The following is a 16,250-nucleotide window of genomic DNA, read 5'->3' on the forward strand; positions in this document are numbered from 1 at the left end:
TGTTGTGGAGCGAGGATGGATGGCGGCAGGAGCAGAAGGACTTTTCCTTTTGCGGCCGATGTCCCTGTTGCTGCCCGCAGGGCGGTTTGCCTCGGCTCTGCAGGCGGGAAGGGCTTTGCCTGGAGCAGGCGGCGTTTCTCACCATGACCTCAGCAAAAAGCCCTGCTCAGGGATTTTTAATCCCCCTCCCCAGGTCCGTGGAGGGGAGTGGGAGGAAGCTCAGCTCCCTTCTCACTGTTGAGGTGTTGCAGATGCTGGAGCTGGAGTCTTTCTCCCGCCCGCTTCCTCTTCCCACCAGCGGAACACCATGGGACCTGGCGCTTGCACCCCATAAATCACTCAGTCACTCATGATCCGCTCCGAACACGGCTGCTCTGGGGCCAGTGGATGGGCTGCTTGGGCGGGGAGCCAGCAGGGCCCCCCAGCTCCCCAAGGGGCTTCCAACTCAGCAGCCTATCCTGTCGTGTCCGTCCCCCCCCGTAAATGAGGGGGTGCTCCCCAGCCTGATGTGGACATGGCTGGAGCATCACCCTGCGCTGGCTGCGGCGGTGCCGCTGCTTTGCTGTGTGGTGTCACCACTGCTTGCAGTCCCCTGCCCTCGGCAGGGACAGGCACAAACCTGGCACTGTCGTGTGTCCCCCCCCCTCCAAGTGAAGCCACCCCTGTTCATGGGGATGGAGGAGGACACATCCGCCGAGGAGGAGGAGGAGGACGGAAGGGTTGGGAGCGGAGCCATACAGCGGTGCAGCAGCGCCCTGGGTCTCGTCCGGCAGCGCCGTGGGAAGTGTTTCCAGCTGCTTTTAAGATGCTCAATTCATCTCCTCCTCCGCTCTTGGCTTGCCAAATGGCTACAGGAGCAGAGCCGGCCCGCTTGGGCGGCCGAGGCAGACCAGAAGCAGCGGGTGCTGGGAGCCATGGGGTGAGAGGAGGGGGGAAATTGGTTTGGATCAATTCAAGGCTGGTCTTAAAAGTGAGGAAGAGAAAAATAAACTTTGGAGGACTGGTGTGTGTGTGAGTGTATTTCTCTTAACCACCTGCAAGCGATGCAGGGGTGGGAAATAGTAGAAAGGTGAAAAAAAAATAAAAGGGGACGCGGGGGATGGCTGGGAACTGCGGGGGGGTGTCTGCCCTGCACTCCCTGGGGCTGTGTCTCGGCCGTCCCACAGCCGTCACTATGTGCCGCAGCGCTTTGCAGCCCCTCGCTCCAAGGCAGACGATGCTGGTGGGGGATTTAGTGACCTCCGGCTGCACGGAGGTGGTGGGGAGCAGCCCATGCCCCCATGGGGACCCAGTGCTTCCTCCCCACCTCCAGCACCGGGACGAGCAACTCCCGAAGCCGCAGCTGGAGCACTGTGTGCATTGCTCAGGCCCTGCAATTCGACCGCTTTTATGTTCGTTTCCCACAAATATTCCAGTTTGCCGGGCCAGAGCGGCTGGAAGTGGCACTTGGAGGCGATTCACACAAGTTTCGTCATCTCCCGACAGCCCCCTCCCGCCCTGAGTCTCAAATATTTCTCGCCACCGTCGGTGCCAGGACGGGTGTTCGTCCCACCGCCGCACACACAGCTCCCCGGTGAGAAGCCACGAAGCTCCCGCGCCACAGCCGGGCTGGGAACGCAGCGATCTGCACAAAATCCAGAATTACTGAGTGACCCAAATGCAAATCAAAACAAAATAAAAGGAGGTCGGGGGAGCAGCAAAAGGACTAAACCAGTGTGTTACTTTGCCCTCGATGCTGAAGCCACCCAGGCAGGAGGAAAGGCACGGAGCCGGAGCATCCCTCGGGCACGACGGTGTCAACAGCAGTGGTCCCTGTGTAACGGCAGCGTCCCCACCAAGCGGGGCTTGTCCCCACACCATCACCCTCCAAAAGGTACAGCCGCCTTATCAGCTGCCACGAGCAGGCGAGAGTAAACAGGACGTCCCACCACAGCGCCGGGGCGCAGATGAAAGCGGCCTGGCCCGGCCACCCCGCCAAGTATGCGAGAGCAGCAGGCTTGGCTTTTGTTTTCCTTTTGTTTATTAATGCGTGTATTTATTTACTTTTCGGCCCACGAGCAGGGAGGGAGGAGGGAGAGGCTGGGAGCCTGGTGTGGGACAAACTGGAGGGCTGGTGCGCTGCCTGCCCCTGCTCCTGAAGGCTCAGTGGGGTGTATTGTACTGTATTTTATTTTGTATTTTATTTTATTTTATATTTTATTTTGTTTATATTTTATTTTATTTATATTACATTATATTTTATTTTATTTTATTTATTTATTTTATTTTATTTATTTTTTAAGCCCCCACCATGCATTGCATCATGCCCAGCGCCTCCTGCACACAACCTTTACCCCTGCCAAGGGGCTCCCGCTCCTTGCAGCAGCATCCCAGCCCCACGCCACAGCCCCCAGCACCCCGCTGGGGGCACAACACAAGATTTGGGCCGTTTTGCAGTACAAAACTGCCCCCTGCACCCAGCCCTGCCTGGGGCGAGATGGGGGCTGCCCCGTCCTGGCTGCATCTCCCCATCCCTCCCGGGGTGGGGGGGGGGGGCAAGGGAGGGCCAGCCTGCAGAAAGGGTGACGGCACGGCTGCCGGGAAGCACCCGCGCTGCCGAAACCCGTGAGCAATAGGAAAACACGCGGGCGAGCGGCGGGTGGCACGGCTTCCTGCGCCTGACGCAGTTCCCCTTTGCTGACCCTACACTGGGAAGGGGGGGGGCTGAGAGGTACCAAATCCTGCACCCACCACAGAGTCCCAGCCCTGACCCCTGGGTGCTGCGGGAAGGCGGCTTTGAAGGGCTCGCTGTCCACCCTCCTCTCGCCGGGGAGCTTTTTGGGTACCCATGAACTTTTCTGGGGGTTCTGGGTTAGGGTGATGCTCCCCAGGGTAGGACCTGCACCGCCCCCCTCCCCACCCCAGCGGTAGCCCAAGAGCTGCAGAGTTCAGGGGGATTTTTGACTTTTGGGGCTGGTTGCCGGGTGTGCGGGCGCTGGGAGGAGGGGTTGCTGCTTTAGCGCACCGCAGACTTCCTGCTAGGCGGTATTTTTAGCAAGGCCAACCCCTGATAACCCAGAGATTCAAATGAAACTGTGAAGCAAGAAAGCGTGCCTCGAAAAGAAAAGAAAAAAGAAAAAAAAGATGCTGGGTACAGAGGAAGGTGGGGGGAGGAGAGGATGGCGCAGGCGAAAGCTGGTACCGACCAGCGCGGCACAAACAGGGCTGGTTTTAGCTGGGGGGGGGGGGGGGGGGGGGAGGGAAAGATCTTATGCTATTGCCACAGCCTGTGAAAGTTGGGGTTAGTTACTGGCAGGTGGGTGCTCGGTGTCGGCTGAAACAGCGGCAGAGAGGGCGATGGGAGGGAGGATGGGAGGGAAGGGGCTCGGCCCCCCGCAGCCCCCAACCTTCCCACGCACACGCCTGCCCGCCGGCTGTTAACAGCACCCTGCTAACAACCGGCTCTCACCTCGGCCAGAGCCTGGGAAAAACCATCCCCGAGGCGCCAAGCCCGGCCCCAGCCTTTTGGGGAGGGGAAGGAGGAGAGGACCCTCGCACCCTGGGATGCAAATGGCCAGCGGATCCTGGTACCCGTGGGAAAAAAAGAGGGATGATGCAGGCGCAACCCCTCCTCGGTGCATCCCTGAGAGTTTCATGAGAGGCGGTAACACCTGCGGGGGGAACGAGGGGTGTTCAGCACAGCTCATCCATAAAGAGACACCGGAGCCCAGGACCGGGTGACTGTGGTCAGCAAAAAAGCTGCTTTATTGGTGACGGCTCCCACGGGGACCCCGTGGCAGCGATTGGGTTCAAGTCCCTGAGAACACACTGTCCATGCTGGTTCCCCATCCCACATCTATTGCTTTAAACACATCCTAGTTACAAAAAGCACAGAGTGACATTCCAGATACTGGAACATATAAATTAAGGTAAGTGATAGTTACAAGACATCGCAATTTTTTTTTTTTTTCTTTCTTAAACAGATTATCAGAGGGTTGGGGGTGGGTGGTTTATGTTTTTTTTTTTCCGATCCACAGAAAATGTATAAAAAGCATTTTAAAATCTACATAATTCTCAATGTGTTTTTGTTTTTGATTTTTTTTTTTTTTTTGTAAAAAAAAAAAGGCACAGTAAAAAAAATACTGGCACAATAACATATTTACAACGCACCCATTATGGGCTATTTTCACTCAGCTTTGGGTTGGAAACGTTCAGCTCCAGCTCAGCCCGCTTACAGCCCAGGGGCACAGGGCTGGCAAGCAGCAGGCAGGGCGGCCTGGGGGGCGGACGCAGAGTCCCTCTCCCTCCCCGGCTAAATTGGGGAGAGAACAGGGACCAGGCTGGAAAACACTTCCTGCCCACGGTGGGTGCCCGGCCGGGCAGCTCTCGGGTGCTCCGGCCACCCCAGCAGCACCCACCGCCGGACCAGGGCTGGAGGATGCTCTGGCCCCATGGTGGGGGAAGGGGGAGGGGGGGGGGGGGAACGGGCACCCACGCAGCCCCCGGCCAGACCTTGAAGTGCTCCTTTGCAAAGGTGCCCGCGAGCAGGCAGAGAGGCGGCACTGAAGGGAGACTCCGTACAAACACAGCGCCCACATCGCATGGGCAGCGCTGGGAAAATCCTCCTCCCGCCCCCCCTCCCCCCCCCATATTTATAGAAAGTCTTTACATTAGTCTCTACAAATAGTGCATAGATCGATGCTGCCAGGCGAGGGGAGCTCCGGGAAACGGGGCTAACGCCAACGCCGGCTCGCAGCCCACCCCACCGTCTCCCTCCAGCGCAGCCGTCGAGCACCCAGCAGCTTTGCAGCACCCTGGAGCAGCCTTGGCCAGGGCCGGGAGGGTTCCCCTGCCCGCCCCCCCCCGCTGCCCACCCGGCCGGGGAGCAAAACTCGCCCCTCACCCTCCATCCGAATCGGGAGCCGGAGCTTCGCTGCTGAGATTTTGGGGCTGGGAGAAAGGATGGGGCGGGTGAGGGGTTACAGGAGTGGGGATGGGGGAGGCACACACCAAAAAAAAACCTTAACATTTAAAAAGAAAAAAAAAAAAAAAAAAAAAAAAAGAGAAATAAAGCCTGGGGGAGGCAGAGCCACGCAGCGCCTGCGGTCGCTCCCCACGCATGGCGTGGGGCTCGGGGGCTCGCCAGCGCCGCGGGGTGCCCAGCGGTTAAGTGCTCAGGACCCGTCCCCTCCCCGCCGTCCCGGACGGAGCGGGCAGCGGGCAGGGGCAGCCGGGCAGGCAGGGCAGGCAGGGAGGGGGGAAAGGGGCCGCACAGCAGCCTTCAGTACACACACACTGTGCAATACCACAGCAACGACGTCCGTCCGTCCGTCCATCCGCCTCGTGGCGAGGCCGAACCGACACACCCGCACACAGGTCCCGCACGCCCGTCGGATACCGGGGAAATTTGGGACGAGGTTGGAGGGGACACGTGTCTCCTAGTAAACCACGTTGGCGGGGCACCACGGCGTGTCGGGGTACAGCAGGCAGTGCACGGAGCGAAACCTGCGGAGGAGAGGAGCGATGCTGAGCATGGGGCAGCGGCGGCCCTGCGACACCCCGGCTCGGGTGGGGGACACATGGTCCCCCCCATCTCACCTGGATGGGTCCTCCTCGACGGAGAAGGCTCCCTTCATGTGGATGGAGTTGCGCTTGTTTTCAAACATGCCATAACTTAGTGTCACCTGGGGGGAGGAATCACAGGAGGGATCAAGCAGCCGATGTGACCACGAGGATCAAGCAGGGGTTTGGGAGGGGGCTGCAAAATTCACCCCTTTTCCCACAGCCTCCAACCACACTCTGCATCGCCCCACGGGGATGGGCTGATGGGGCTTTCCCCCCTCCGCTGATGTTTCGGAAGCACATCAATCAATATCTTAACCACAATGCCCAATTTTCAGGTGACAACGTGAAACCACATGACAGTACCATCTAACTCAGCTCCTCCACCCACCACCAGGGCACCAGGACAGGGATACCTGTTTGTGGATCTCCGTCTTGGGCACCTGGTGGAGGTTCTCCAGGTGTGAGTGGAAGAGGTTGCTGCGGATGAGCTTCACCCCCAGCACGGACTCGATGATGTAGCCGATGGTGCAGTCGTCGGGCAGGCGGATCTTCTCTGCCGTGCTCATGAAGTGGCCCCCGCTGCGGGGAGAGAGAGAGGAGCTGCAGAGGAGCGCAGCCCAGGGGGACGTGGCCACCCCACGGGGTCTGAGCTTGGCTAGCGGGTGCCCAGCTCCAGCTCTAATTAAAAAAGTCTTGGGGGAACCGAGGGCCTTCCCAGCTTGTTTGCAAGCCCCCTGCAGACACCCCCAAGCAAGGCACAGAGAGCAAGGTGGTAGAACATGGTCCAACGTCCATCCCCAAAGATGCTGTCACCACTCTGTGCCCCGCTGTGGGACCGTGACGAGTCCCCACGGGAGAGCAATGCCAACGCCCTTACCTGGCCCACGGGCTCATCTTCAGCGCCAGCCCCCGGCTGATACAAAACCCTGCTCCGCCCGTGGCAAACCAGAAATGCACAGGGTGCTGCGAGAGAGGGGAAGCAACGGCAGTGAGACCTGCTCCCGCCGACCGGGCAGCAAACCCCAGCCCCAGGTAAGCCAGCCCCGACCTCTCCCCGCCACCGCCTCACCATCTTGTTCTCGCTGATCCTCTCCGTCGCCTGGATGGGCCGGTCCAGGCTGGGCTTCCCGATGTAGATGTCCTGCGTGTGGGGGTAGCTGGAGAGCAGCTTCACCAGCGTCCGCACGTTCACGTAGTTGTCATCGTCCACGTGGCAGAACCACCTGCGGCAGCAGCAGTGTCACACCAGGTTGGGACACCTCCCCACACCCCGTGCTGAGATACGGCCCCAAAAATGCAAACGGCACCTGCCTGCACCATCCCCCCCCCCCCCCCACTGGAGCCCCGCCATCCCCCGTGACAGCCCCGGGCACTGCTTACTTTCTGCCGGACTCGATGAACTTGTCGTACTCCACGGCCATCTTGCAGGACAGGGCCTGGCGGCTGTGGGCGGCCGAGCAGTTGGTGTTGATGACGTTTCCTACGGGAAGAGACAGGGGTCAAAGCCCGGAGACGGGGTATCCCACACCTCCCTACTTGTTTGAACAGGGATGCTTCACCACGCACATTCCAGGGGAGGGTGGAAACCCCAAGGATGTCCCTGATGCTCGGTGGCCTCCGTGCCACATCATTTGGGGCAAAGAATGAATATTTGAGGGAATGGCTTTTGGATCTACATGAGACAAGGGAAGGGATGGGTGAGGGATGCGGGTGCAGCAGATGCACCAGGGTTGAGCCGTATCCCACGTGCTACGCACGATGCCACCCTACATCACCTTGCCCATCCCAGGGCCGTGTACCAGCCACCCCGGGAGTGGGGGGTTGTCCATGAGCCGGCTTCTCCACATGGGACACGATAGCCAAAATACAGCTCTATTCCCGCTGCCTTTTCCCGCAGGAGCCACCTGTTACTCGCTTGCCCAACTCAAAGGCAATCGCTTCCCGGCCTGAAAAGGAGCCATTTGCATGGGGAGAATAGACCGAGCTGACCCTGGCTCCGGGGGGGCGGCTGCCAGGGAAATGCTTCCATGAAACCCTGGCCACGTTGCCCATCAATCCCAGCTCGCCCCAGGAACGAACTGGTGCAAAGGCATCCCATCCCGTTAGCGTTCTCCCCAGCACTGGGCTGACTGGGAAGGAAGCCCGTCCCCGGGCGGGGGTCCTGGGCAAAGGGTGCTTTAGGCACCGTCAGTGAAATAAGTTGCCCCCGTTTTCAGCCCAGATCCCTATGGAGAGGGCTCATGAGATTACTGTCTAACCAGTGGCATTCTGACCATTTTTGGGAATTCCCAGGGCAGGCTCCATGCCGGCCGTGCTCCCCAGGACGGGGGTCCTCAGGGAACCTGGCCAGGTCACACATGCAAAGGGACAAGTGCCACAGACTCACGTGCTTGCTTCTTCAGCTCCTCATCCTCCCCGTCTGTGAAGATGAAGGTCTGAAAGAGAAGATGAGGCACCTTTGAGGATGGAGGAGTTGAGGCCACACAGCTCTAGACAGCAGCCGGCACAGCTGGGCACCACTGGGGGTTGCTCCTGCTGCGGCGCTGGTGGTGACTTCTTCCTCCTCGCTAAAACCCAAAGCGGCACCAGAGAACGAGGCAAACCCAAGACATGCTCAGCCAGAGACCCAGAAGGGCACCAGGCCGTTCTGGCAGGACACAGCAGGCAATGCCATGCCTCGCCGGGGTGCAAACCCCAACCCCCTCACCGAGCATCCCCATCTTCTCGCCTTTTCCATGGGGCGGCAGCGGGCAAGGGGGATTTTGGGTGACACGAGGGCCGTCCCCAGCACGAGGTGGGTGCGTGGAGAGGAGCAGGTGACGGGGAGCGGGTGCAGAGCACAGCTCAATCTGAGTGAGGACTTCAGACTTTAGCCGGCGCGACCGGCACGTGTGGCCGGGGATGCCAAAGCAGCCGCCCGGCGGCTCTCCCTGCCCAGGCAGGTGTGTTTGCCCGCGGCGCCGGCTGCCAACCGTGTCCCCACCTGTGTCAACAACACGTGGCCGTCCCCGGCCACTTGCACAACACCCCCAACAGCTCCTCTCTGGTCCCCGTTCCCCCCATCCAAGGTGGCTGAGCCGGTGCTGGTGGGTGCCTCTCGCCAGCCCCAAGGAGGGGACGGTCCCCCGCTGCCCACCCCGCCACCGTCCCTGCGGTGCCAGGCAGCACCCTACCTCCTCCCCGGGCACCCGTGTTGCCCGCCCGGCCGCACTCCTCTATTTACACAGTTAATTCCTGGCATATGCTGCCTGGGAAGGACTGGGGGGGGGGGGGGGGGGAGATGCTGCTCTTGGCTTGGGATTTGGGGAAGGGGGAGAAGCAGGAGGAGAGAGGAGGGGGTGGGAAAGGCATCGCCATCAATCAGCGGGCAGCAAACAAAGCTGGAGGAGAGAAACCACAACCAGCTGCCAAGCGCTATTAAAAACCAGACGTGCACAAAAGGGCAAAGGAAGAAAGACAAAAGGGCTGGGGGGGGGGGGGGGGGGGGGAGGCAGGAGGCGGCGGAGGGGGAACGATGGAGCCAGAGAGCGCTGGGGATGATGAATTATAAGTGAGCTGGAAATTGGGTACCACCCCGCAGCCGGCCGGCCCCGGGAAGGCGCTGGGATTTTTGTGGTTTGTTTGAGGAGGTGGGTACAATAGAGCGGGGTTGACTTTACTCAGTGGAGGAGAGTTAAGCGGGCAGCGGCGGTCATTAGCATACAGCTGCGCTGGTTAAGCGGCCTGTGTTCGCTCAGGTCCCCAGGCTGGTGGGGAGAGCCCCGGTGGGCAGGAAGGTTGAACGGGAGGGGAGGGAATGGGAGGGCTACAAGTGAGCTTTGGGGCTCGAAAAGGAGAAAAGCAAAAAAAAAAAAAAAAAAAAAAAAAAGGAAAAATTAAAAAAAAAATTTAAAAAAAAAAATGGAGGAGGTGGGAAGGCAAGTTCTCACAAACGCACAGCCCACCACGCAGCCCAGCTTTTGGGGAGGGACAGAGATCAGTCCCCCCCATGGGTTGGGAGGGCTGAGAGCAAAGGGTTAGGGGATGGGGGACCCGCTGACGAAGAGGGGACAGCTGGGGGATGGGGACATGCACCCATTGGCTGCAGGGCCAAGGATGGTCCTGGTCATTGCAGCCTGGGACACATCACCGCTGGGGTGGGACAGGGTCCATGGTCACCCACAACCAACACAGGGTCCAGCCAGCACGTCCCTGCTGGTCCCCATTTCCCCCAGGTGCTCCCCCAGGGAGGGGTGCGGTGGCTGCTGGGGCTACGACTTGACCCAGGGCAGGGGGAGACCATCCAAAGATGCCCAAAACGACCCCATCACAAACTCTTTCTCATCTACCCCGAGACACGTGGTGCCCCAGTACATCCCCCCCCCCTCCAAGCTCCATCCCTGCGAGAGGGGGACGACAGAGGCAGGGGACACGCAGCCTCTGCGCAGGCGAGACAGAAAATGTTTGCTTGATTAGCTCAGAAACGCCGTCCAGCAACTGTGCCTTCAGCCGCTCCAAAAATAACCCCGCAACTAATCCTCCGGCTCAGCCGCTATAAATAGACCACAGGGACAATTGTTTATTATTCACCGGCACCGAAAGGCTTCTTCCTAACGAGGCATCTTCCCTCTGGCCTCTCCCCACCTACATCCCGTAACTTCCCCGGTGCAGGTGGACCAGGTGGCACCTTGGGGACCAGGGCAGGGGCACACCGCCCTGCAAGCCACGTTGCAGGGGCTACTGGGGCCTCGCGGGTTCCCCACCTCCCGCCCAGCCTCACCACAAAATTTAATTAAAACTGAAAAAAAAAAAAACAACCCAAAACCCAAAAAACTCAAAACCTCCTATTTTTTAATTAATTTGCCTGCATTTCTTGGAGGGGAGCTGTGCCCTTCCTGCACGGCCCCCTCGCCCGGGGCTGCAGGGGAGAGGAGCAGGGGAACCAGCCGAGCCTGGGAGGGGACGGGCCAGGGAGGGAGGGGGACAAGAAGACACCTTTTCCACGTGCCAGGGAAAAACCATGGATCAGCCTTCGGCATCCCTGATGCAGGGCGCTTGGCGTCGGGGCAGCGCCCAGTTTGCAGTGGGGTAAGAGGGATGGGACACTGCAGCCACTGTCCCCAAGCTGTCACCTATGAAGCCACCATCTCCAGACCCAGCAGCAGCAGGGACAGCCTCCCCCCCCCCCCCCGGCTCCGAGGCAGAAAGCACTCTGAGCCCTTACACCCACTCTCCTCCACCTCTCCCCCACTTGGCCCCCATGCCAGCCGTGGCACCGAGGGGTGCCAGGACCTCTTGCCCCCCCCTCCCGCAGTAACTTTTCCTGCGGGGTGCAGGAGAGGAAGGGCCCGCTGCCCCCCCCAGCCCCTGCAGGAAACCTCATTGTTCTCAAAACTGCAGCTTCAAGAAACACAGGATGCCAAATCCCTCCCGAACAATAGCTGCCACCGCTCCGTACAGCCCTGCACAATGCGCGGCCTCCGCGTACGGGGACGGAGAGGCACCGGGGGTCCCTACGGCCGGGATGGGGTCAGCCCCCCCCCTCCCAGCTGCCTGCAAGGAGCCAGGCAGCCACCAGCAGCCCCTCGCCTCCTCCTTGGGAAGGGCCCAGTTCTGTGTGTGTTTTTTTTTTTTAATATATATATATATTTTTTTTTTTTAAAGCCCTCCCCTTCATTTCTCCTTTTGCAGTGACTCATTTCGCCCTCCACCCACCGAGCCCGTGGGTCGCTCATGACTGGGTGCTGCGCAAGGCATCCCACCAGCCGGGGCCACCACCGGGGTCATTCCTCTGTCCCTGGCTGCGCTGCCTGACCGAGCAGTCCCGACGGCTTCCCGGGGTGACACACGCTCAGCAGCCCCCGCGCCCGCCGCCCTCCCCACCTTCCCCGGCAACAGACCCACCGCAAAGGGGAACCTCGGCTGGGCAGGCACCCCCGTGACTCCGCGCTGCACAAATCCTGACCCCACACCGTGTCTCACTTCCCCGTGCTGGAAGGGGATGGAGCAGCCCAGCACCCACCTACACAGCACCCGGCGGGGGGACTGCACCCCTTTTCACCCCAAGGACAAGGGGGAAGCTGCCACCCTGCTTGGGTGCAGGAGGCAGTGAAGAGGTGCTGCTGGGAGGGCAAGGGGCTCTGGGGGAGGCGAGGATGCTGCCGGAGGGGGTCCCAGGCTGGCTTTGCGTCCCCCACGGCAGATGTTTTCCGTCCAGCCCATGGGGGTTAGGGGGGAAAATCCCTATCCCGCTTCACCAGGCTGGGAGCGGCGCGGTGGTGGTGCCCCTGCGATGGCAGTGTCCCCACTCCCGCACGGCCATGGCTTTCCCCAGGACAGGGGGGGGGGAATCTGTGCTGGCACAGGGGTCCCAGGGCTGGGACCCGCAGAGACAGGGAAGGAGCTTGCAAGGCTGTGGGCCCTTCCTCCCCCCCCCCAGCTCCTTTGGGCAAGAGGAAGAATCCTCCACTGTAATTTTAAATGCTATAATTTTTTAATAACCTCCTCCCAAACAATGAGCTCATTGTGCGGCGAGGGTCCCCCACCCTCCCGCCTGGCGCTCCACGCGCGCCGCTCACCGGCTCCGGGGCTTTTATGGACAAGGACAGCGGCATCATTTGGGGCAGGCAATTAAGCAGCCCTCACCCCCCAAAGCCACACAGGCTGCTGGGGGGGGGGGGGGGAAGACAGACCCTCACACATGAGCTGAGTTCAGCAGTGCTCAGCAGACCCCGGTGCACAGCCCGGGACTGGGGGGAAACCTGCCACACTGTGGAGCCGGTTTGGGATGGGCAGCCCCCCATGGTCCCAACTGCTCCAGTGGGAGCCCAAGTGGGACACACATGCGGACATGCTCCACCACGGCCACCCCGCAGATGGGGGACCCTGGCCAAGGTGCTAGAGAAATTTGGGAGCCGCCATCAGCAGAGCGTGCTCTCCGGAAGGCAAACCCATTCCATTCCCTCTGCCCCGAGAGCAGGAATTTTTCAAAGCCTGCAATTATCATGCTGAGCTGGAGGAAGCCAGCAGATCCCACGCTGGCGGGACGGCAGCCCAACCCAGACCCCTCGAAGGCACCGTGGCGTGTGCCGAGCCGCCCCGACGCCTTCGGGGTGCCCCGGGGACAGGGGACATTGCTTATGCAACTCTGCCACTGCAAATTACCCGACTCAGCAGGAAACCAGTGGGTTTGGACTCGCTCCTGTCCAGGATTTCTGCCTAATGGCCATTTTCCTCCTCCCCCCCACCCCTCTCTTTTCTTTCAAGTGCAAAGTTTCCCCAGACTGCACTCCAGCATCCTCGGGGTACTGAGACAGCTGGAAACTCTCCCCAAAGCAAGGAGGGGAAAACCCATAACTCTCCTCTAACAGCAGCTCGTCCGGCCTGGATTGTGCACACTGGGGAGCAGATTTCGGAGGAAACGGGGATCTGCCCTCCCCATGCAGAGAGAAGCAGGAAGGAGAAGGGGGTGCCCGTGGCAGGGTCTTGGAGGGGACAGAGGGCAGGAAACGGGGACTATTGTGGGCAGAACAAAGAGCAGCCAAGGAAGGACACAATAGCTATTCCCCCTGTCTGCCAGGCTCCAGCCTGGAGTTACCTGCTGGGTTTAACTCCTTCCCACCAGCGCCCGCATCCCTCCTCCCCCAGCACAGAGCTGCCTGGCTAACGAACAGCCAAGAGGGAGGTTGGGGGTCTGGGGAAGATGGGCCATGGGGGACTCTCAGCCCTTGGGCAGGAACTTCCCCGCATCGGCGAGGTGGCACATGCGCCCGGGTGCCCTTAGCGAGACACGAGTGCCGTTAGCGAGAGAGGGACAGGATGAGCAGGGACGGGCCTGACTCAGACCAAGAGAGACGTTTGAGCAGAGGCAGCGCCCCGCTGTCACCACACCACCCTCCCGGGGCAGAAACCACAGGGCCAGGCAAGGAGGGGATGCAGGAACTGCACAGCCTCCCCCCCCCCCCCCCCCCCCCGCCCCCAGGGAAGCAGTGGACTACCATGGCACCAATCCTGCACGCTGAAAGCAAAAAAACCCAACTTGACGCCAAGTTTGGGGGAGCCAAGAGTGCCCCAAAGCCTCCCAGAGACAGTGGCCAGGTCAGCGTGGGAAGAGGGGAGCCAGTCGCCGCTGGTAGCGTGGGTTTGTCCCCTCTGCCTCCATGTGTCCCCCCTCATCCAACCCTCACTTTGCGCCGCAGGAGTTCGCGCCGCCTCCAGCTCTCTCGGCAGCTCCTTGTCCTCAAGTGCTGTACAAGAGCCGTCACTCAGCGGCTTGGCTTGTCAGGCGGGCACCTCGCCGGGCTGCGGCCCCCCTGGCTTCATGGCCCTCATCTCTAGGCAACCTGACCTGGACACGGCCGGCTCCGGCTCCCCCGTTCCCATGGAAAGTGCCACACAAGAGGCTGCGAAGCCTTTTCTCTGCGCCAGGAGAAAAGGGGCTTTGTTAGCTTGCCCAGGAGGACAGCGTGAGAGCCGAGCTTCGGGTCTCTGGGAATCCAAACGGACAAACGAAGCACAACAAAAAAAAAAAAAAAAAAAAAAAAAAGGAAAACCTTAGAAGAAAGCCGGAGCTCACAAGAGGGAGGGAAAAAAAAGAGCAGCCATTCCCAGGATCATCTGTAGGTGCTCAAAGAGCGTTTCCCCCCACCACCACTCGCCACCCCCTTGCAGTGACAGCACAGCATAAAAGAGGTTTCCATTAAATAACTGTACCAGGGAGAGATGGCAGAGCCACTGCGAAGCCCACGAGACCTGAGCAAAAAAAAAAAAAAGGGGGGGTGGGGGGGAAGATTCACAGGGGGGAAAAAAAAAAAAAAAGTAGTAAGACAATGCTGGAATGCTGGGGGTAAGTTGCAGAGGGCAAACCCCCCGCAGGGTCCAACAGACCCGGGTGAAGGAGGCAGGGGCAGGTTGATCCCCCCCTGCCTCCCTTCCCTCCCCAACCACTTCAGATTTCCGAAAAAAAATCCAGTTTGCAATCAAGAAACACAAATCCAGGCCAGGAGGAAACACGTGAAGACAGTAGGATGGAAAGGTTAGGACCAGGCATAACTTACTTGGGAAGCTGCCTAAGGATAGAAAAAGTGTGTTAAGAGCAGATGGCAAAGCACATTTCCTAAGGAAACAGCTTTTTTTTTTTTTTTTCTCCATTTTAATTTTGCTTCAGTACTTGAAGGACAGAGCAAGGGACTGCCAGGGCTCAGGGCAGGACATTAGTACGGTCAGGGATCGGACTAGCTGCAACTGCCCCGGTGCAGGTGAGCCAGAGCAGACCTGTACGAGCCCCCAGCCACTCCAGTCCTGCCCAGTTCCTGGCAATGGGACCAAAAACCTCAGCACATCCCAGTGCTCTCCCAGCTCTGGGCTGCCAAACCGGCTGTCCTTTGGGCAACCCAGCTGCAGGCACCTCGTGGGGACCTGCCAAACCTCACCCACAGCCAGACCCTACAACCCAGGAGAGCATCTGCAGGGACCCGACCCCACAGCAGGCACCAGTGGATTGGGCTGCATCCCTACACCGTGCCTCAGTTTCCCCAGTGGATAACACCTAGGGACACGCTCTGCAATGGGAGCCGCTCAGCAGGAAGGCCCCAGAACAGTGTTTTGGGGGGAATGGGGGGCTGCTGAGTGCTCAGGTCAGGCTCCCTCCATCACTCACTCACCCACCCATCCCAGACTCACCCTGCAACACTGCATTTCACCCTCCCCAAAACACAGCTGGCTCCAGAAGAGCCTCTAAATAGCTGTCCTGCTCAGCAATACAGGGGAAGCAGAAAGAGGAGGTGGCATTTGCCGGGCCACTGCACCCCACGGACCCCGCAGGGCAAAGGGCCGTGACCGCGGCTGCCACCCGTGGGCTGCAGTGCCGCGCCACCCCGGCCGGCGGCGGGGACCGGGACCGGGACCGGGACCGTCCCCATCCCCACCATCTCCCCATCCCCACCCCCATCTCCCCATCCCCTTACCATGTCGCGGTTGCGGGAGATCCAGGTGTCGAGCAGCAGCTCCAGCCGCGCCTTGTGAAACTTCTTGGTGGTCTTGACGGCGATGAAGACATCGCGGGGGGAGATGTCCTCGGCCGGCGGCCGCGGGGGGCTCGGCGGAGCGGCGGGCAGCTCCCTCCGGGCTCGGCTCAGCCGCCCGAAGTAATCGGCGAAGCTGCGGAGCCCGGGGGGACCCTGCGCCGCCGGGGGGGCCGCCGCCGCCGCCCCCAGGCTCTGCAGCGCCCGCTGCGCCCCGCCGGCCTCCCCCCGGGCCAGCCCCGGCCTCCCCGGCGGCTCCACCATGAGCACCAGCAGGCAGGTGAACATGGAGCCCACGAGGGAGAGCAGCAGTTTCCTCCCGCAGCTCTTCAGCATCCTCCCGCCGCCCGTTCACTCGCCTCCGCTCCGCTCCGCGCCGCCGCCGGCCGCGCTCCGCCCGCCCCACCGGTTCGGCCCCCGCCGCGCCGCCGCCTTTAAACCGCCCCCGCCCCGCCCGGGGAGGGACCGGCCCGGGGCCGCCCCCACGCGGGGCGTGGGCAGCGCCCGCTCCGGTGTGCGTCCGTCCCCGTCCTCCCCCCTCCGCCCGCCTCTTCCCCGCCAGCCCCCTCCGCGCCTCCCGCCCGGCCCCGTCCTGCCCACGGCTGCCCCTCTGCTCATCTTCTCCTGCCCGGCTTTGCCCACGGGTGGGAGTGCGTGGCGGGGTGCAGGCGGGCTGCCCGCTCCTCCTTCCCCGCCATCGGGGCC

At 61.0% G+C, this 16,250-nt stretch overlaps 1 protein-coding gene across 1 annotated transcript; it reads right to left on the reverse strand.

Moving 5' to 3' along the window:
* Positions 1–3,709: 3,709 nt before the first annotated feature.
* LFNG (LFNG O-fucosylpeptide 3-beta-N-acetylglucosaminyltransferase) lies at positions 3,710–15,881 on the reverse strand (the record flags this gene model as incomplete). The annotated part of the gene is made up of 8 exons (XM_082490324.1): positions 3,710–5,484; positions 5,578–5,663; positions 5,958–6,123; positions 6,422–6,507; positions 6,614–6,767; positions 6,925–7,024; positions 7,931–7,979; positions 15,489–15,881. 8 exons carry the CDS (start codon positions 15,879–15,881, stop codon positions 5,418–5,420), a joined length of 1,101 nt encoding a protein of 366 aa, XP_082346450.1. The 3' UTR covers positions 3,710–5,417.
* Positions 15,882–16,250: the final 369 nt, after the last annotated feature.

The sequence above is a fragment of the Vanellus vanellus genome, assembly GCF_965231255.1.
Source record: "Vanellus vanellus genome assembly, chromosome: 14".
Lineage (NCBI taxonomy): Eukaryota > Metazoa > Chordata > Aves > Charadriiformes > Charadriidae > Vanellus > Vanellus vanellus.